This window comes from Doryrhamphus excisus, chromosome 17, assembly GCF_030265055.1.
Source record: "Doryrhamphus excisus isolate RoL2022-K1 chromosome 17, RoL_Dexc_1.0, whole genome shotgun sequence".
Lineage (NCBI taxonomy): Eukaryota > Metazoa > Chordata > Actinopteri > Syngnathiformes > Syngnathidae > Doryrhamphus > Doryrhamphus excisus.
The window spans coordinates 6,003,829-6,026,663 of NC_080482.1; the positions used below are offsets into that span (position 1 = coordinate 6,003,829).

General features: G+C 38.4%; 2 protein-coding genes across 2 annotated transcripts; both read left to right on the forward strand.

Moving 5' to 3' along the window:
- Nucleotides 1-11,800: 11,800 nt before the first annotated feature.
- Nucleotides 11,801-15,585, forward strand: popdc3 (popeye domain containing 3). The gene is made up of 3 exons (XM_058053609.1): nucleotides 11,801-12,409; nucleotides 13,234-13,342; nucleotides 13,456-15,585. The coding sequence occupies exons 1-3, from the start codon at nucleotides 11,904-11,906 to the stop codon at nucleotides 13,720-13,722; spliced, it is 882 nt and encodes a 293-aa protein (XP_057909592.1). The 5' UTR covers nucleotides 11,801-11,903; the 3' UTR covers nucleotides 13,723-15,585.
- Nucleotides 15,586-15,594: 9 nt separating this feature from the next.
- bves (blood vessel epicardial substance) lies at nucleotides 15,595-22,679 on the forward strand. Its single transcript, XM_058053607.1, has 8 exons — nucleotides 15,595-15,802; nucleotides 16,513-16,748; nucleotides 17,513-17,637; nucleotides 18,989-19,176; nucleotides 20,588-20,696; nucleotides 20,840-21,007; nucleotides 21,114-21,255; nucleotides 21,910-22,679. The coding sequence occupies exons 2-8, from the start codon at nucleotides 16,529-16,531 to the stop codon at nucleotides 22,038-22,040; spliced, it is 1,083 nt and encodes a 360-aa protein (XP_057909590.1). The 5' UTR covers nucleotides 15,595-15,802; nucleotides 16,513-16,528; the 3' UTR covers nucleotides 22,041-22,679.
- The last annotated feature ends 156 nt before the right edge of the window (nucleotides 22,680-22,835 follow it).

The following is a 22,835-nucleotide window of genomic DNA, read 5'->3' on the forward strand; positions in this document are numbered from 1 at the left end:
GAAGTTGTTTTTTTTTTTATTGCCTTGAGTTTCAGGGGGGCCTTTTGTGACACAAAGAGTTTTTTTTATATGCTCATGGCACAATCTAAAAATATAATTTAACAAGAAAATTAAAAAAAAAGAGCAAACATGGCAAAATCAACACAAATTTTACAATAATAATCAAAATATCAAAAAAAATGTTCTAATGGAATTAGAAAAAATTATTCATTTTTCAAGAACAATGTATTGTAATATCATGTAGATAACATCATTTGTAATATTAGAGAAAAAAAATTAAGTCATTGTTACATCCCAAAGGTGTCTAGGGCAAAAACAGGGTGTAACAAAAGTGTGAAAATACCGGGCAAGGAAAAGGTAGCACACAGGATTCTCAATGTAAATAAAGTATTTAATTCCAGGAGCAACAGAAACTAATCCCCACAAAAAAACAGCAATCCTCAACACCAAGCTGCGAAATAAAACAGTGAAACAAAAACAGTTGACACAAAACGACAGCACACACAGCAAACAGCAACACTTCCATCAGAGCAGCACAGCTTGCCGTCTGCCTCCTGTATGCCATCTCCACCTGATTGGCAATCAGACACACCTGGGATGCAACCACCAGGTGTGTCGCCACTCATTTCTAAGTAGAAAAAAAGAAGACCAACTAGTCATAAAAGTCATAAAAGTAATGTTTGTGTCCTGCCGGGAACCCTGATGAATGTTTGATGGGTTTGTTCCATCTCCTGGAATGGAAAAGCGCCGTTTTTTGCACCTCAAAAAACGTTTTGCAACCTGAAAAGCAGGCAAAGAAACAAACCGTCATTAGCCTTCATTTGGTCCTGCCGGTACCTCTGATGAATGTGTGGTGGGTTTTATCCACCTCCCGGACTATAAAAGTGCTTTTTAAACACGTTAAAAAAGGAGAATTCGCAACAGCCGCGGACCTGAAAAACGGGCAAAAAAACTAACTGTCAGAAAAGTGGGATTTTTTGCTTTCATTAGGTGCTGTTAGGACCCCTGATGAACGTGGGGTGGGTTTTATCCACCTCCTGGACCAAAAAAAATGTTGTTTCTGCACCTCAAAAATTTGAGGATTCGAGAATTCATGACAGCCGCACGACGCCACACCGAGCCACTACGCACCAATCACAACATCTTTGACTGGCTCCAACTGGCGCCAGCCCAGTGGACTCCTAGCAACTTGGTTCGTGCCATTACATTCCAGTGGATTCCAATAGGCAGATTGTTTGTGGCATTTGGTTCCACTTGGTGGACACTTCATGCCAATTGCTTGATGCAAGTGGCGCAACGAAGATTTTAAACATTTTTACATTTTCTTGCCGCCAAACTAAATTTTTGCCACTGTTACGGGCCACCACGAGCCAGTTGGGAGGCAGTTTGAGCCAATGCACGCCACTAGGCACCTTATTGGTGACACTAGGCACCACAGCAAATTGCATTGGCGTGAACTGGCACCAACTGGCGCCGGCCCAGTGGACTCCAAGCATCATTGACACAACTTGGCTCGTGCCATTACATTCCAGTGGATTCCAAAAGGCGGATTGTTTGTGACATTTGGTTCCACTTGGTGAACACTTGGTGCCGATTGCTTGATGCAAGTGGCGCGATGGAGATTTTAAACATTTTTAATTTTCTTGCCACCAAACTAAATTTTTGCCGCTGTTACGGGCCACCACAAGCCAGTTGGGAGGCAGTTTGAGCCACTGCACGCCACTAGGCACCTTATTGAAGACACTAGGCGCCACAACAAATTGCATTGACGCGAACTGGCACCAACTGGCGCCGGCCCAGTGGACTCCTAGCATCATTGTCTCAACTTGGCTCGAGCCATTACATTCCAGTGGATTCCAAAAGGCGGATTGTTTGTGACATTTGGTTCCACTTGGTGGACACTTCGTGCCGATTGCTTGATGCAAGTGTGCAACGAAGATATTCTTGCCACCAAACTAAATTTTTGCTGCTGTTACGGGCCACCACGAGCCAGTTGGGAGGCAGTTTGAGCCACTACACGCCACTAGGCACCTTATTAGTGACACTAGGCACCACAGTAAATTGCATTGGTGTGAACTGGCACCAACTGGCACCGGCCCAGTGGACTCTTAGCATTACTAACGTTACTTGCGCCACAGCATCAAAAACAAAGAAAACAGTAGAATCAAACCAAGCAAATGTCCCATCATACCTAAAGCCAACTATCCCCGATTTACCGCTCAACATCTATTTGGCACTTTGCCCATGTGATCAAGGGCGCCACCGCCATTCATACACAAATGTGTCTGTGTGTGCGTGTTGAGGGGGAAAGGCCTCCTTGTGCTAATTTTGGGTCAATGAGTTCCAATAAACCAGGCTGGGGTGCCAGTCTTGGTGCAAGAGAAGCATGAACAGATGATGTCATCATGCCCCTGGATGACACCCACCCACCAACACGGGTCCCCTGAGCCTGTTGTGACGGGGGGGGTGTTGCTATACTGTTTCTTGTAAACCACCCTCCTTACAATAAACAAGAACTGACAAAGATTGCACAGTTGGGACTGATCAGAGAGGACATTTCCCACACTGATGTCAGTGATTATGCCAGACATTTTACAACAAAGATGACTGTGTGGCTCGCTTTTTGACGCTCGTGCACAGAGCAAGCAGCTGATTAATTGTTTTTGATTTATAAAGGAAAAAGAGTGAAACATGTCTCTGAAAAAAATTCTACAGGTCAACAATCGACATTCTGATCTCCTCCCAGTTGCACACACACCCATCACGAAAAAACAAGACAAAAACCAGCAACACTCAGTCACATCTGGCTTTTCTCCTGTTCTGCTTTAGCGTGAAATGAGTGTTGGTAAGGATGGTAGCCCAAATACTTACATTTACTACTACTCACAAAGTAACCACCACTAACACTCACTACTACATCAGGTCTGTTTGATTATATATGGCAAATTTATTTTTCCAAACAATATAATTCAGATTCCGAAACTGCACAAAAATACATTCTCAATTACTGATTACATCCAAAGCAGCATGAAAAACCAATACGTTTTGATATTTATATATAAGATTTTTATTTTTATTTTTATTTTTATTTTTATTTTTATTTTTATTTTTATTTTTATTTTTATTTTTATTTTTATTTTTATTTTTTCATTTTTTATTAGATGATTTTTTAGGTTGTGTTTTTAGCATACCAAGTATTGGAACTGAAAAGGATTCAAGTGAAAAATAAAATACAGAGAATTTTTTTTCGGGGGGGTATGCTTCATATGCTTCATATTTCATATTTCATTCCCTTGCATTTAATTCCCATAGTGTATATACTGGTAATATATCTAATTCATATTTAATATCCTTTTGTAAACTGTATTGTATATAATCCTGGGTAAATCTGTTCAACTGTTATTACTTTAGGCTGTTTATATTGTTTATTTTTAGATTGTTTATTTTTCTATTGTTTAACTGGTTCTGTCCCCTTTGCTGCTGTGCAATGTAAATTCCCCCACTGAGGGACGAATAAATGTATATCTAATATCTGATAACTAAGGTCTTGTTAACAGACACACACTCACATAGCACAATCAGACTTGCAAGTTATATGCTGGAAGAGGCAGACACACAAACGATGCATTGTTGTCACTCTTGCAAACAAGCTTAACTTTCACTTTATGGAACTGTGACATCAACTTGGTGTATTTTCATCTTCTCTTCCTCCATCTTTGTCCACTAACCAAATAGATTTATTGATTATTGATTTAAATACAATTGGAAAGGCTTTAAAATTGTACAATCATCTGCTATTTCTTAGATAGTAAGAACAGGGGAGAAAAGCTAAAAAAAATGTCCTTTTTTTAGTGTCAGTTTTCAGATTTCCTAATTTTTTTAAAACTTTTTTTCATGGTCGTCAATGTTCAATGTCACCTTCCTGGTTTAAAGCTTAATGTTAACCTGCATAAAAACTCATCCCATCCACCAATGTTGTGGACTTATTACTGCATATTGTAGGGTAGGCTCCAGGCCTTTGAATTAGGATCGAATTTGAATCAAATCACCAGAGAGAAAGACTGGGCTGGAGATGCTGCCGCTCTGCACGTAGGCCACAGGAGACGGGGGGAGGCGGAGAGGGGAGGAGAATGGGGCATACCAGCCTGGGCTCTGGTTGGTAGAGCTCTGGTGGCGTGAAGTCTCACGTCGTCTGCTGGCTAATAGCTACTGCAGCAGATCGGATGAATGGTGGGATATGGTGAATGGAATTATGTCCTCTTCAGTTTTCGGCTGTGTGGAGTTTCAGTGTATTATAAAAAAAAAAAAAAGGAAAAAAGAGGCTTTTCTGGTGGTTTCCCGGCTATTGAATTAACCTGCCGGTGCTGTTGACTTCATTATGGCTGCAGGACATTAGCTAGACCCCGTGCTCGTACCACCACGCCACTTCATCCGGGGGGCGGAGCTTATTTAAATCATCACTATACAAGTGTGTCCCCTTCATCACAGAAAGCCACCGTGACATTCAAATCAAAATACTTCCTTTGTTCCCTGGCCGCTACTAAGGAAATGTCAAGGCTCCTCATGTGACGGAAATTCCTTTGCATTTCGTTGTTGCCCCCACTTCCTTCTCTGAGGCGCCATTTGTGTCGTCCAGTATTTGAATATCAAAAGACCACAAAAAGGTGGCCAAGTTTTCTAAACCATTAAATAACAATATGGTACATTTCTGAGTTTTTTTTAACCTTAGAACTTGTTTTTAAATCTAGTATATCATATTTGATATCTATCAAACACTAAATAAAAACATGCGTATTCTCCATGAAATATATATATTGGCCTTGGACTTTTTAAAAGTTACTTAATATTACTTTATTAGTAGCTTTACAAACATAATCATAGTTAATTTCTGTGCCTTCAAATACAGAATCCCCTTAAATCCTGTTTATCCCTAAAAAAAACAAAGAACTGGTTATTTATTTCATTGAATTATGGGCCTCAAGGAAGTCATATTCTCAGATATCCGTAAGATACATACTTTACAACAATGATATGAGTACTGGATGATTATTTGAAGGATATAGTGACCGGGAAAGGGCTTTAGGGATTGACGGCGCAAAGACTTGTTCAAAACAGAAACTTATATAATTTAGCTTGAACTTACAAATAAATTGCTAACTGCATGGGTGTGTTTGTAGTAGTATTTCATATTATATAAACATATCTGTTTGCACTGAAATCAACAATTCATATCGCAAATCCTCTGGTTGGGCTATTAGTTTGCTAGCAAGCAAACAATGGCAATTAAAGAGAGATGGAGAGTGTTATTGAAGCTGAAATGAACTGATTTATTGAAAGTATTGAGTTGAAATTACATAAAAAGGTGAACTGTATGCCCTAAAAATACATAAAAATACAGGAAATGCAAATTAGATGATGGAATTTGGTGACTTTATTTTTTAGGACAACTAATAACTTATTTCCTGATGAAGTAATGAAGGAATTACTGTATTTGGAAGCATCTTTACCACCTAAAAGTGAAAACACAGGGAAGAAAATGTCCGTAAATAATGATTTATTTGATGAAGAAAGCTTTTCGAAGCACATTCCTAAACACGCCCCTACAATCTCTCAATCTTATTTTATGTTTAGTGGGTCCTTTTAAGATTATTTTACAGTTTCTTGGAGTCAAGATGAGCTTGGATTAACCAATTATAGGAATTATAGGGTCTTTGTCAGGTGATGTTTTGTAGGCAAGGTTTTCGGTACTTGTCGCCTTTGACACATTTGAAGCAAACTGTTTGTATTTGTGAACATACCCGCCCCTTGTTTCTCATGATCACATCTGCACCTTGATTTCATTACTGCTGGCACGGAAAACAGACAATGTAGGCCAGATGGTTTTGTGTTTTTGTCGTCTGTCTGTCTGTCTGTATGTAACAAAGACAGATTTCTCTTGGAGATTAATTATTTATCTAATTTATCAAAAAAAAGGGCACCATAAAAACAACATTGAAAAATTCAATATTTTAGAAGATGGGTTTTTTTTTTTTTTTTTAAAGAATTCCTAAAAATAAATCACATTAAAGCTGTACTGTCGCTCTTTGGCAGACTGCAGAATGTAGAAAATGTTTTGCAGAAAACAAAAAGATAAGTTACATATTTTTGCAATAGCATCACAATCACAAAGAATTGATCCATATTCATTACTCACTAATGGATTATATGCAAATAATACTTTTTTTTTTTCAACCAACTCCAAAAATATTTTTGATTTGTACATAAATTTGGAACCACTGGAACTGGGGTCAGAATAAGTGGCATAGAAAATGGATGGGTTAGATCCTGGTGAGTAGGAAGGTCAATCAGGTCAAGTGACAGGGAGATTATGGTTGGTGGAAGCAGGACAGAAGATACGTAAGTTCAACTTCAACATGCAACCAGTCTTGGCTCGGTAGAACATTGTCAAGTCTTCAAGCGTCCTTCCATGTGTCGTCCTTGTAATTATTTTGCCACATATGGCAATGGAAATGGAAAAAATTAGATCAAATTATCTAAAAGTAAGTCAAATGTACTGCTGAGGTACCTTGTAACATTTTGGGTCATAATCTTACTGTAGGATGAACAGGGGTCAGGGGTCATAGTATTCTGTACTGTACATATATCTGTTTACATGTATTGATTTGCACACTGTATGCAAATTATGGTGTTAATTAATTAAGTCAATGAACTACAACAAACCACTTGGTTTGGTTCCTTCGGAGGACCAGACCCTGAATTTGGACAATGAACAAAAAAATACTTTATGTATTGTTTATATTTGTATTGTAAAGGGGTGACACATTTCAAGTGTATTTTCATCAGCTGGTGTTTTCTGCCATCTAGTGGTTTACTGGCGTAACTACATATGCAGTGCACTACAGTCAATACTGTGTCAATGGAGCCAATACTGTAAGGTATACTTTGTGTGTGTGTTACAGCTACAACACCTGCCGAGAAGATGGACGTGACCGAAAAAAAATAAAAATGTAAGTAATTACGCATAATAATTGAGTTTTACAGTAACGCCATTCATCATTCATGTTTTATTACGTATTCAACAACTTTGCTACTCCGTGTAAATGTTCTCCATGTTTTGAATTGTTTGTTGTTGCTAGCTAACTTTAGCCGGTTCACATCGATATCTAACTTCACTGTTATGTACCACATTTCATAAATGATTAAACAATAAATAGATGGAGATAGAGTCCTCAGTAGTGTAGTAATTGTGAGTTATATTTTAAAATCGGTCGTTAGCGAAGGGAATATACATGTCTAAATTGGCTGAGAGAGTGGCATGTTTGTGTCCGACGAATGAGCCCCCTTTTCGGCCACGGCAGGTGGCTATCACCGCTCTCCGAGTTCCGTGGAAGCGCGGATGCTGCCTGCCGTTTTCGAGTGTAAAATACAATATAATATATAATATAATATAAATATAAAACACAATATGAAATCATTCATATTCCAAACATGAAATGGTGATATATGTTTATTGAATTCATCATAAAGTATGGATGGTAAGGAAGTGAGCTTACTATATGGCCGTATGTGGACAGCACATTACATTATATAACTTTATTCAGCTTTTGGAATATAACCCTGTCCATATGTTTTTTTTACTGTCACTCTATATTTGTTTTCAGCACACTTACCATATTACTATTATGATTGTATTTACAATGAGATGATATTTGTAGCAATCACTCATGTATGTCATTCCTGCAGGAGATGCCGAGCCAAGTGACGTCATCAAACAGCATCCAAGTACCATTTCAAAGATACAATCTCACTATGGATTTGGATTATTTATATTACATATGCATTTGATACATTTTTATAAATGTTGACACAGTGCTGTCATTTATGACAACAAACAACTGTTAAATGTATTTATTTTAAAATGGGTGTTGTGAGGTAGGCTATACAACATTTAATTTTTCTACACCGCTTATCCTTATTAAGGTCCCGGGAGTATGCTGGAGCCTATCCCAGCTGACTTCAGGTGAGAGGCAGGGTACACCCTGGACTGGTCGCCAGCCAATCGCAGGGCACATATAGACAAACAACCATTCACACTCACATATGAATGGAGTCACCAATTAACCTAACATGCATGTTTTTGGAATGTTGGAGGAAACCCACACACGCATGCGGAGAACATACAAACTCCAACCAACCAATATGGAATGACCATACAGTACAGTACAAGCTACAGCGGTGTTGAAGCATGTTGTCCACTAGATGTCAGGAAAAATCAGTATTTTGTCAAGTAAATCACCGTCTTGTAAAATGAAAATTAAATTATTCCTATTTTGTAACAGGGACCTTTGGAATCGTCCTAACTTTTCCCCTCAATACGGCTCACCTGACTGTAAGTGTTTACTTCAAGGGATTAAGCACCGCATCCCAGATCTACATAAGAATATTAAGAATTAATGGAATTGATTATTAAAATTATTTTCTAGTATATCATTTAATCAATTTACTTTCCATGAGAAGTATTGATTCTACATTCAAACAAATCAGTGTCCAAGATTGGATTGAGACTTTAGAGGTTCAACCTTTTACATGAAAGCTGATGTACTTGCCCTCAAAGTCAAGATATCAAGCTGGGCGAAACAACGTCACTTGATGACACTTGAAGCAAGTAATGAGTGTGGAGTGGGCTGTGTTGAGGTTACCATTTTGGTTGTCTTGGTTACATTCCATCTCGGGCTCACCAAGTGGTCTCCATCCACACAGCAAAGTCATCTTGTGTGTCTAAGGCTGCTTTGACTCAATAATCAATGCAATCATCTTAAACTTTGTCCTCCAGCTCCCACTCAGCATGGTTATTTTAGTCTAGTTTTAAAGTTAGGCTGTCAGAAAGATCAATTATAGGGCAGATTATGTATATTTGTATGTATATAAGTGTTTGTAATTGGCGTACTGATTTTTTCATGTCAGTGTGAACAGCAAAATTCAAATTTTTTAAAATGCGACTCATATAAATCCGATGCTACAGCAATCTGAACGGTCACATTGCATAAATCCAGCATATATGTAATTGAAAGGCTTGGATAAAGGTTCTTACTGATTGATGTAGGCAAAAGTTTTTCTTCTCATGTGAAAATTATTTTTAAAAGGTGTTAGTGAAGCAGTTCTTGTCAATGTCTCACCCACCCACACGCTTCCTGGAACGCTCGCTATATACTCCAGAATATAAAATAAATCAGTAAATGACTATGATGTCTTGTATGATGTCTTGTACCCGGGGTTTGACTCTGCACTAGTAAGCATCATCAGTATTCATCAGGAAGGGCATCTGGAATTTTAAAGGACTCAAAAAAAAAATAGATCCGCTGTGGTGACTCCGTAATCAGTAGTATAATCATCCCAATATTGGATAGGAAATGAAATTAATGATCACACATAAATAGAGCACACACCATGCAGAGCAGATGGAACAGATTTCCATACACATTAATTTGGTCTCAAATTGGATTTAGAATTCGTCTCCTAGCATAAAACCGAAAACATGATGATTTTTTTTTTTTTATAAGTGTGTAGATGACTTGACAGACATGCACCTTTTCACTTCTTTTTTGCTCCACAGACCTTTCAAAAAAGCTTTCTGGTTCCCTTTCCCTTGAGCAGTTCTGTTATCAGAAAGAAGTCTCACGGGAAATCTCGACTGAATGTCAAACAAAAAATTCATGTCTGCTCTTTTCTTATTATGCTGGAAGAATAAAAGAAGTCTGAACCTGCTTTTGTTGTGCTTCAGGTTGAACCCATCGTACCTATTTTTCTTTCATTTTTTTTCTTTCAGAGAGATGTGAACACCTAGAGCTGCAGCAGTCCAAGAGATAAGGACAGGACACAATGGTCTCTCCAGAGAAAAGTCAGAGTGGGAAATAACTTTTTCCGAGTTGTTCTTGATGCCTAAAGATAAATGTTGGAAGGTAGCATTCATTTAATCTTTCATTTCATGTCACTTATCCTGTTTCAAGGTCACCTCTCTGATGTAGGATGTAGATGTAGGACGCCCAGGACTGATTGCTAGTCAATCCCAGAACACGTACTAAACTGAGATTTGAACCAAGAATCTGCAAAGTTACTCACTTATTTCTTGGGCTGGAATAGAGGAGATTGATAGTTACCATTAGAATAACTGACTTAGCCAAGCTACTGTATGTACGTCATCACACTAAGCTCCGATTAAACCAAAGGTCTAATATTTGGCTGAGTATCGCTGACAGCTGGCATTTGTGAGAAGAAAGTCTACTAGCATTGCAATCCTTTCCAAAAAAAGTTAATATTTGGGGATGGCTTTAAAAAAAGAGCCTGTGGAGGATAGTTCCAGAACTTGCAGAAAATAGATGTTTGTATTTGGATTGTGCTGTGAGCACAATTGTGTGTGACAGAAGGCGCAGGCTGACATATAGTAATATTGGCAAATTTCACCCAACGCCAGGACACACACAACAGACTCTTTAAATTTACCTGCATAGTACAGTAATTCAATAAAGGGTCGGTTTTTATATTTTGCCTTTACAGAGATAATGATTGAATCTATTGATATCTGATATAATATTCTGTATTGCATTTTAAACCCCTCTACCTGATAGAGTGCCATTTAAATGTACTAGAAAGTACAATCCCCATACTCACGTACTGTATACGAATCCCTATGTGTAAAGCATAATGATTTCCTTCTATATGTGGTATATTATCACATCTTGTATTCAACCCTGTGACCATTGAGGGTAACACTACTTTGTTTACATGACTCTATACGCATCCAGAGTGACCTCGGGGTTAGAAGATGCTATAAATAGTTGGTTGTAGGTGCCTGGTGATATCTGGCCAGATAAATTCCCGAGCTCCATGCATGCTATCAAACGCGTGCACATACACACACCTGATAAACACACACGATCCTCAACGTTAACATTGATATACATAGTACATAGCCCCAAATTTGAAATATGATGCCGTGTTCTTCTTCTTTTGCACAACACTGCCATTAACCCCATGTCTGAAAAAGGGGGTCAGACCCAGTGAGAGTTTTCCTGCAACAGCGTCATACCATCTGCTGAGAGAATATGACATGTGCCAAAGGGGTTCTCTGGCCCTCTGTGTTGCTCTACATATTTCATCCAACTGACTATCTCCCATTTAAATAAACAAAGTTACCTTTATTATCGATGCAATAGATGAACTGCACTATAATAAGTTAATTTGAATAAAATACTCAAATCATGTTGTGTATAAGACAAATCTGCATTCTTCTCTTCTTGCCTAAAACACCAGCTGCACATTGGACCATATTGGACCAGTTAGACTATATTTCTCTGCTCTTGTTACCAGTATATAGGAAAAATGCTCCGACCACATCCAGAAATGTTGAGACTCTCAGTCTTATGCCAATGCTGAAATTGCACTGAACACTGCCATATAGCCATAACCTCACATACAAGGAAATTCACATTTTTATTACTGGTCCAAGACACTTTATTTACTAAGTGTATTATTGTCGGTATTATTATATTATACTTTTTTTGCACCTTCAATTTCTTATTTGTTACAATGACAATGAACTAATTATTCTTCACTTCTCACTCTTAATCTTTTTAACTACTGAAATAATAATATTTACTTAATATGAATGACATTTTCATCGGTATTATAATTTGAAATGCACGTGTTCCTATAAAGTTTACTTTTATTTTTACAACTTTAACCTACTTCCGGTTTGACCGTGGCTAAACTCCTCGAACTTAACACAGTCAGGTGCCTCAACTGTGTGGTTTTCTCTGCCTATTAAATTGTACTGCTCGGGCTGGACTTGTCTTGACTATAGGTGGAATGTACTGTTAGTTGTTAACATTTCTAAAAAAAAAAAAATGGATCCTCCAGACTTCGAAAGTATGAACTTCACCGTGAAGCTCGTTGAGAACACATACCCTTTATGTGAGAAATGGAAAAACGGCTCCGAGGGCTCGGTGTATCACCTCGCCCACATCTTCCTCTTTCTCGGCTTCATGGGTGGAAGCGGATTTTACGGACAGCTCTATTTGTTCACCTTCCTGACTTTGGGCTTTTTTTGCGCCACTCTTTGGGCTTGGACGGACCCCTGCACCAATGACGCCTTCCTGTGGTGTTTGGCGCTCTTCTCGGTGTGTTTGGGGCAGGTTCTCCATGCTGCCTACAGACTCCAGAGAGTGTCTTTTAAAAGGGACTTCCAGGAGCTTTACAACTGCCTGTTTAAAAAGCTTGGAGTGTCGCTTTCACACTTTGGGAAAATTGTTGCTTGCTGTGACGAAGACATCCACACCATAGAGAAGGACCATTGTTTCGCCATTGAGGGGAAGACGGCCATTGACAAGCTGTCATTGCTCCTGACTGGCAGGTGACTACATCACTAATGTTGTGATGGTGGAACATCTTTGTACATTTAATATAGTACATGAAGTCATATTTGTGGCCATTTAGTAACATTTGTTTTGTTACAGTTGTTTGATGCCTTGGAGTACTTATTCCTCCAGCAACTGTTGTAACATAGGACTCAAACACTGAGTACTCAGGCAAGCACATTCATTCATTCATTCATTTTCTACCGCTTTTCCTCACAAGGGTCGCGTGGGGTGCTGGAGCCTATCCCAGCTGTCTTCGGGCGAGAGGCGGGGTACACCCTGGACTGGTCGCCAGCCAATAACAGGGCACATATAGACAAACAACCATTCACACTCACATTCATACCTATGGACAATTTGGAGTCGCCAATTAACCTAGCATGTTTTTGGAATGTGGGAGGAAACCGGAGTACCCGGAGAAAACCCACACATGCACGGGGAGAACATGCAAACTCCACACAGAGATGGCCAAGGGTGGAATTGAACTCAGGTCTCCTAGCTGTGAGGTCTGTGCGCTAACCACTCCCCCACCGTGCAACCCCACTCCCAACTTAGATAAATAAATAGAACAAACTCATAAAAAAAAAACAATTTCACTTGAGTGTACCAAGTAAAACATCTAGAGTGGTCAACTATAGCTTTTAAGTTACATTTACATCATTTTTTCAAGGAAATCGGTTTCCCTGGCAGGCCAGTTCCAACCCCTCCCTTCCTCACACTCATCCAATCACCAGTCAGAACTCATCCAAGATGCATTCATGGTCTTCGAGACCGTCATATATTTAATTTCATATATTTTCTTTTTTTGTTTGTCCTACAGAATCCGAGTGACAGTTCAAGATGAGTTTCTACACTACATCTATCCCTTTCAGTTTTTGGATTCACCAGAATGGGACTCACTCAGACCATCAGAGGAGGGGGTATTCCAGGTCATCACATATCTCGAAACTTTTTTTCCGCAAGATGTTAGAACAGACACAAGATTTACTCAAAGTTTTCTAACACTTTATGATCCATTTATTATGTGTTTTCCTTTCTTTAGGTCACCCTGTCCGCTGATAACCCGTGTACGTACGTATCATGGAGGCGGAAGAAACTCTACCTTCTTTTTGCCAAACACCGCTACATAGCCAGGATCTTTGCCCTGGTTGTGCGGAATGATATTGCAGAGAAGCTGTACTCCCTTAACGACAAGGCATTCGACTGCTCCGGACACCGCTATGATCTCCGCTTACCGAGTTACTGCCACATGCCAGGGACTGAATTAGAAACGGCAGATGTCCCCTCAAAAGTCCCAGTGCAGGAATGACTGCTTGGCCACTCAAATACTGCTGCAGGCATGACACACCTTCGCACTTTCAGAATGTGGTGAAGATTTTTACCGGTTTCATTGCAGTAATGTTTTGGTAAACATTGCACACGATTCTGAACAAGTGCAGGGAGCTTGCAAGGAGCTTGCAAGCTGCACATAATGTAGGTGTTTGGAATATGGCGTACATATTGTAAACTAACCCAAATTCTCAAACACACATAAAGTGCTGAAATGGCACACATTTTGCATAAAATACATATAAATTTCATACATGTAATTCAATTCATTTTCAAAGATACAACCATAGTATATCTGCACTACTGATCTGTCTGTCCGCACAATGTATGGATATGTTTCACTAGCGATTGGCTGTTATCTGGGATGTGGCTCTGTATGCAACCAATCAGATGGTGCCGTGGGTGGGACAATACTGGAGACAGAACTGCAGACGGAGAAGCTCGCATCTGAGCCTAAATAATCCAGTTTTAAATAAGTCAAAATGCAAAAATATCGTCTGATAATATTAATTAATTGGTCGTTCACTGTTGTAAACCGTAAGATGGTAATATGTTTGGATGATTTTGAATGTGGTTAACGGATAATGTGGATAATTTGTTGTTGTATGACATCCCCATCTGCAGTGGAGTACAACAACAGTGACTTAACCCCTACTTGGTCCTGTGAGCCTAATTCTGGTCAGATGTTGGTGATGAGGAGCATAGTTCCGGTTAGTTGGTGGGGCTACTTGGCTTATCAAAACAATATGTGGTCAAAAGAGTAATAGATGACGACGCATAAATAACTGTTAGGTCTGATTTTTGTCCATGTGAATGGGTGACTTGGTCAAGCTTTGAGCAGGAGGGGATGGAAAATGAATGTGGACTGAATGTGCCGTCTAGCTTGACAAACACCAAGATAGCTAAATATCTGCTGGAGAAGAGTGTGGCATAAACCGAAATCTCATGTGTTACGTTGGGAAATCCCGCTTACAATGCAGACTACCAGTTACGGTGTGACGGTACTGTTTAATACCCAATACTATCTGTTGGTCCAGGTAGAGGGGTGGTCGACAGGACTCAAAATTGAAATGTCAACAAGACTTCACAACATACATATGAATTCATATTTTAAAACACTGTATTTGGTTGTGTGGAGTGGTTAGCACGCAGACCTCACAGCTAGGAGACTAGGGTTCGATTCCACCCTCGGCCATCTCTGTGTGGAGTTTGCATGTTCTCCCCGCGCATGTTTTCTCCGGGTACTCCGGTTTCCTCCCACATTCCAAAAACATGCTAGGTTAATTGGCGACTCCAAATTGTCCATAGGTATGAATGTGAGTGTGAATGGTTGTTTGTCTATATGTGCTCTGTGATTGGTTGGCGACCAGTCCAGGATGTACCTCGCCTCTCGCCCGAAGACAGCTGGGATAGGCTCCAGCAGTAGAGAAAAAGCAGTAGAAAATGAATGAATGAATGTATTTGGTTGTACCTGTATTGTTGGTTGAATGCATATAAATGTTAGTAAACAAAAACACTATTTAATTTCTCTACTTGTTCGGGCTTGGAACTTGTAAATATGGTCATATTTAGTGTTTTAGTAATGCAGTCACATGACACTGTTTTGTGTAACTTTATCATATAAATGATTATACACAGATATGTATAAGCATAGTAAATTCAATATAGAACTGCTAGTGTTATAGTCACTGGATAATATTGTGTTTGTGTATGCAGTGTCAAACAAAAGCGAAATCCATAAATGCTGCAAATAAAACACAATAGAAATTCTTGTGTTGGAAAAGTCAACAATTTTTACTGTAAGAGAACTAAAAGGAAATAAAGATAACTTGTAAATGTGTTGTTGCTCCCCCCTGCTGGAGGCCTCAGTCACTGCACATGTGCTACTTCTCAATCCCAGTCCATTTTAGTCAGTGCTTGTCAAGACCGTGGAATGTGCGACGCACATTGTGCAGCCCTCTCTATCTGACTGAGGGTCCAGGCTGTCCCCACTCTTCCAAAGAAGCCATTCCTCTGCCGTTGGCGCTCCCTCGCATATTCCATTGACTGTCTCTCAATCGGTAAGTTAAATGCCTTTTGTTCGTGGTGTTAACTCGGAAAGTTGGAGGTGTGAGAAATCCCTCAATAGAGATCGAGCATGTGTGCATCTATTTTTATCAGCACCCCCCCAACCGCGCTGCAATCACACGTAGAGAAAATCGATTAGTCTATTGTTTATCTTCAGAAGTGTTTTCTGTTTACAATGTCATTTAAAAATCCATTGTGGTACACTTTATGTAGAGATTTCCTTCAATATAGTGAGTTATTCTATGGAAGGATAATCCACCATACAGTGCAAGTACATTTGAAATAGTCAAATATAGAGTTATCCAAAAGTGAAATATTATACATTCAATATCAATTTTCAAAAGAACAAGACAAAAGTTCATGCAAAACAAATGATTTTAATTAGGTTCAAATAGGGTATTTATAGTCTTTTGTTATTAACCTGTTCATAAATCAGGGCTGTGGGGTTGTGTTTGTGTTCCTATGGAAAACACAAAACAATTCAGACTACAAGCCTTAAAATGGTGCAAATGTTGAAAACAAGTAACCAGTCCTAAACTAGCGTATGTCATGAATACATTCAAAAAAGACTCAACTTCAAGGAACTGAAGGTTTTTGAAACAACAAATGTTATTTGCATAAAAATCCATTGTGATAACGATGCTCCAATTTTTTAGCCCCAAGTAATTTATCGTCTTTCATAATCTTTGCCCTCCTCTCCAAGGTGACCCTTCTGCAGGATGTCGTCTACCCCGGAGCTCCTTTTTACCACCCTGCCCCCCTTTCACTCAGTCAGCCCGGGATTCCCGTCAATGGAGCCCAACACCACCACTTGCCAAGAGTGGGAGCAGACCCACCATCTTCTTTTCCACGTGGGGAACTTGTCCCTGCTGCTCGGCCTGCTCATCCCTACCACACTTGGTCTGCACATGATCCTGCTGCGCCTTCTTCTGGTGACAGGTCAGTTTGGGGTGCCAAATCCTGGAGACTGTTACCACATGACTGTTGTGTTATTTCTGTATTATTTGCATAAAGACGTGGTTGCCCTGTCGTAAAGTTTCAGAAAGGAGAACATGGTGAATGGAAAAAGCATTACAATGTGTTTATATTGCACTTGGAATCAGACAGGCGACAGGAAGCAGCAAGATTCATGGGAAACAGGGTTGTAAATTCAAAGTGGTACTTATTTATACAGCGCTTTTTTTTTTTGGAGGCATGTCTCAGAGGGACTGACAGAGAGAAGCAAAAAGGAAAAGAAAGAAAAGCCACAATATATTGGACACAATGACAAGTCAATTTCAAGTCAATGATGTACTTTATATATCACTATATTGACAGTTACTATGGTACACATAATGTCATTGTATGGTCATATCACCTCGTACTTTGGTACGAGGTACATTATTTTAAAAAAAAACAACCTTAAACTGTATTATAGAAAGCAGGAAGTGAACAAATGAAACAGTTAGTGGTTGTAAAATTACCAGATGGATGGGTAGGATTTAATAAGCTTTGCTTCTTCCTACTCCTTTTGGACATGTGGAACTGTGAACTGATTATGTGATGCATTCAATTGTAATCCGATGCATGTTCAAATGAAATAAAACCATTACCATTTCCAATTTCGGTTCATAGATGTACAGTATATAGTATAGTTTTGGAATGAAATGTATTCTGTTTCTCAGTTGGTAATATGTTCTGTCATACTTCTCACACCCTGACAGGATGTGGCCTATTCATCGCGTGGGCAACACTGTACAGATGTAACATGGATGTGATGGTTTGGAACGTGGTTTTCCTGGTGGTCAACTTCATGCACTTGATGTTCCTCTTGTATAAACGCAGGCCGGTGAGTTGTCCATCAGTTTTAGTGTTTGTTTTGGTCTGGTGAATGCAATCACTGTACCCCACTTGAGCACAAATGTGAATGTATACTGCACCAATGCACCAAAACACCAGTGATGATGTCACTAAATGACAACACTCCTTTCCATAGAAACAGAAATATTACGGGAGGATGTAACCCAGAAACCGACATTTTTTAGATGAGTTTTGTCGCACAATGTACACGTCACATACACGGTCCAATCAAGTCACCATTTTATGTATGTACAGCATGCTTAAAGGAAAACTAAACTTTTGCCCATCATCCATAATCCTTATGTGAGACATGAACATTCATTAATTCATTCATTTTCTACCGCCTTTTCCTCACGAGGGTTGCTGGAGCCTATCCCAACTGTCTTCGGGCGAGAGGCGGGGTACACCCTTTACTGGTCGCCAGCCAATCACAGGGAACATATAGACAAACAACCATTCACACTCACATTCATACCTATGGACAATTTGGAGTCGCCAATTAACCTAGCATGTTTTTGGAATGTGGGAGAAAACCGGAGTACCCGGAGAAAACCCACGCATGCACGGGGAAAACATGCAAACTCCACACAGAGATGGCCGAGGGTGGAATTGAACTCGGGTGTCCTAGCTGTGAGGTCTGCGCGCTCACCACTCGTCCGCCGTGCAACCCGTTCAAAAAACATTTTCCCAAAAATTGTCCCTTATTACCCCGCTGTCCCTTACAACCCAGTTTTACGGTACTTAATACGTAATAATAATTTATACAATATGTACGGAGATGGCCGATGATGGAATTGAACCCTGGTCTCATAGCTGTGAGGTCTGCGCGCTAACCGCCCAGACATGAACACATGTTTTTTCTTTCCTGTGCATTCTAAAGATAGAAAAACAGATGAAACAGACTGTCTTTTTTACTGGATGTAATGGGATCCGCCTACAAAGACCACTATAAATCTCCAACAACATTTTATGGTTTTATATATATGGTACATAAGGACTATAAGTGTGAATGCACCTTTGGTCAGTTAGTTTAGTTGGTTTAGTTAGTTCACTGGCTACATTGTTTTGCATTGTCTGAGGAAGCAGGTCACATAGCCTCCCGGGTTTGGTTCTGCTTTATGGTAATGTGATGCAAGTTTGATCAAATGGAAAAGTACCTCTGGGGGATTTAGTGTAACAAGCCAAAAGCAAACTGACAGAATCGGAGCAGGATTTTACAATACAAAAGCCCTCTTCTCCTCAGCTTTTTGTGTTGTCACATAGACCAGCTGACACCTCGTCATGTTTTATAGTAAAAACTCGTTGTGCAAAGAGTAAATCCACATTGTTTGCTGTGCCAGATTAAGATTGACAGGGAGCTGAGGTCTGTGTACAAGCGGATGTTTGAGCCCCTACATGTGAACGAGGCTCTGTTCCAGAGGCTCACAGGACAGTTCTGCACCATCCAGACGCTCAAGAAAGGGCAAGCCTATGCTGCAGAGGACAAGACCTCCGTGGATGAACGACTCAGCATTCTTCTCAAAGGAAAGTATGTACTCTTTATAACCTGTTGGTAGAAAGATGATGAAAAACTACCTCATATTTTTATATTGTCAATGAAGGGACGATATGTCTGTATAAATCTGAATGGTTGGTGCCTTCATCAAAATTCAGATACAGTAGCTGCTAAATAAAATATGAATAAAAAATAAATGTTTTTTTTGCTCGAATATATGTATCATTGTGCATTATATGTGTCCAAACTTATGGAAACTCTGTATATTTGGATATATTTTTTCATAGAAAAAACACCATTATTTTATATATATGTATATATATAAATAAAATACTATTATTTTATATATATTTATATATAAATAAAATAATAGTGTTAAAAATATATATATAAAATATAATATAATATATGTAAAATAATAGTGTTTTTTTATGAAAAAATCTATCCGAATATACAGAGTTTCTCTAAGTTTGGACACATATAATGCGCAATAATACATATATAATAATATATTATCATATATTAAATAACATTTTTTTTTTTTATTGAATATGATTCAACAAATACTCATCTCTCACTACATCATGGTTTGACTTTAGATTTTTCACTCTAACATGGTACATCACAATATATTAATAAATCAAACGTATCCAAATCTAAGCTAATGTTCCATATTTTTTGCCTAAATTAAGCATTTAATAAGGCATTTCAATGACGTTGGTGCAGTATTCTACACTAGTCACTAGGTGTCAGTAATGTCACTGTTATATTCGGTAATACACACAATCACCATACACACAACAGCCATTTATTGCAGGTTTGAATTGTCTCACTAAAGGCACATTGATCCTTAATAAAAATCCCTAATAATCCATAACCCACGGCAACCATCACTTCCTTTCCACCACTTGCTCTACTCACCTAGGGAACACATTTATAGTGACACATACACAGTCCAATCATCAGTCATATTTATGTCTTAAATGGCATATTTACTGTTGTTATGTCTACTATATTGGCCAATACAAGCATAAAGGTGACTATTGGGGTGTTAGTTCATGTCTAGAGGGCTCTAATAATTTTACAAATCGTATTTAGAAGGTCGGAAACAGTTTTTTTTATGCTCTTAATTATGAAAATATTCCATTTGTAAATAAGGAACCAATTATCCAAAATAAACAAGTCATTACTGTATGCAGTATAATTTTAATATTTTTTAATGTAATTTATTACTTTGTAATTTTTAAATTATTATTTCTTTCTTATTTCTTAATATATTTGATTGTCTAATATACAGTATGTACTGTATATTATAACTATGTATTATATGTCTAGACTTTAGGGACACCCAGTAAAGTATATATATAGTAAGGAGAAGCTTAGTGCAGACTTTTAAGTCCAAAACTTAAAAGTCTTTCTGAATTCTGCTGTTTTTTTGCAACAGGATGAAAGTGTCCTACCGAGGTCATTTCCTTCACAACATCTACACCAATGCATTCGTCGACTCCCCAGAATTTAGGTCCACTGTGATGCACAGAGGAGAGAAGTTCCAGGTAAGAAAAAAACGATGCTTGATGAAATCATGCAAAAGACTCTTTGCCATCATTGGGGTCAAATGAATTATAATCTATTTATGTTACAGTAATCACCAATTAATTTTCATTTGACGTGTCTGTTTTTCTAATATGACTGACAGGTAACCATTATGGCAGAGGAGAACTGTAAGATCCTGTGTTGGTCTCGAGAGAGACTCACCTACTTTCTGGAGTCCAACACGTTTCTTAATGAAGTGTTCAGGTACCTCATTGGAAAAGACATCACCAACAAGCTCTATTCCCTCAATGACCCCACACTCAGTGACAAGGTGGGTGAAAAAAAAAAATCTAAAAACAAAGAAAAACAAATCATACCTATTTTTCTGATTATGTATTGGTGTGATGTGAACTTGTTGAAATGATGTTGGGTCTCAGGCAGTGAAGAAGATGGACCGCCAGCCCAGCCTCTGCTCTCAGCTATCAATGATGCAAATGAGGAACAGCATGGCCAGCACTAGTGATAGTGATGACGTCCTTAATCAGATTCTGAGAGGAGGATCTGCTGGCTCTTCTCTTCGTAAGTCATACTGTCACTCAGAAAGAGGTCAAGTCAGGTCAAATTTATATAGCACAGTTTCACATACTTACATAGTTACAGTATATTAGTTGTAATGGTTATATCATTGCACTTTACTTTCAAGGCGTCAACTATGGGGGACATAGCGAGCGGGTGACAATTTAATGACGTACATGACAGCTTATGAAAGAGAAGAGGTTGCGATTGAGAGCGGGAGAGCATGACAGCGCTACCATAAAAAAAAAAAATGAACAAACACAAGCTTGAGAAAAACGTGGCTATATAAGCTTTATAAATATGGAAAGTTGAAGTCAACATGGCAAAAAAAAAAAACACGATTAAAGCACTTAAAAACAGAATATATTACATACACATAAGAGGAAGCATAACATCAATACAGTATTTTTTTTACCAGATGCTGCTTGATTCTGACAAACAAAACAAATGGAATTAACTGTTTTCCCTCAAAATGCTTTTAGAGTAGCTCCTCTGTTTGGCACAAAAGCTCTTAATGTTGCAATTTGGAAACAGTTTGTGTTAATGGAGGGACACTGAGAGCTTTTTAGTCTAACAGAATCCACTCAACCGTATATCACGTTAATATTTTTGCATCAAATTGCTACATTTCTGTGTTGTTGTCTCCATCTGATGTAGAAAAATCACCCGGTGCTAGGACTTCCTCAAAGATGAAGCCAATTGAAGAAGGCATGGAGGATGATGTTTTTGTTGAATCTCCCCTCTCCAAGCCATGCCGCCTGTCCAGCACCTCCACCGAGGAGGTATAACCTAGGGAAGTACACTAGCCGAAACAAAAAAACTAGTATCCAAGGTGATACTGTATGTTATTAAAGTCAACAAATAAGAATAAATGAAATAGTTGAGGTCATATACAGTACTTTGTGACATATGTACTTGTAGCATGTGGAGATGTATTTGTTTATGTTGTCCTGTCACATTTGTTTATTTTTGTCATATGCTAAGTGCCTCTGTTGCTAGTATTGAAATGATAAAATATGTTGGGTGAGGAAATATAAAGTGCTGGGTAATATACGTATGTTCACAATAAATTCAGCCATTACTATTCCTATTATTAAAACATTTTGTCACAATTACTTCTGATGGTATTTTCAAATATTTATTGAAAATCTCAACTTAAACATTAATGTAACAAAATCAAATGCAAAACCAAAGATACATTAAAAACAGACTTTAAAACTTTTTTCTAACAAGTATATTAAAAACTCAAAGGATGCAGTGGCCACTTTGATATTTTACATTTTGTTAACCGACCCATTATGCTAAGAAGTCATATATATTTCAGGAAAAATCAGCACCTCAGATTTGTGTTATAAATTAAAACGCACATTATTATGAATTTTGGGCCCCATTCATTACACTTTTTTGCTCCTGTTTTTTTAGTTTTTCTTGTACCAAGTATTCACTTGTAATATTATGGCTTTATTTCCATAATATTGTAATATTATACTCTTTTTCAAATTAAACTTTACAAAAATTGCAGCGTTATTTATTGTTTTGTTTGCTCTTCATAACATTACATTTTTTAATAACATCTTTTTTCA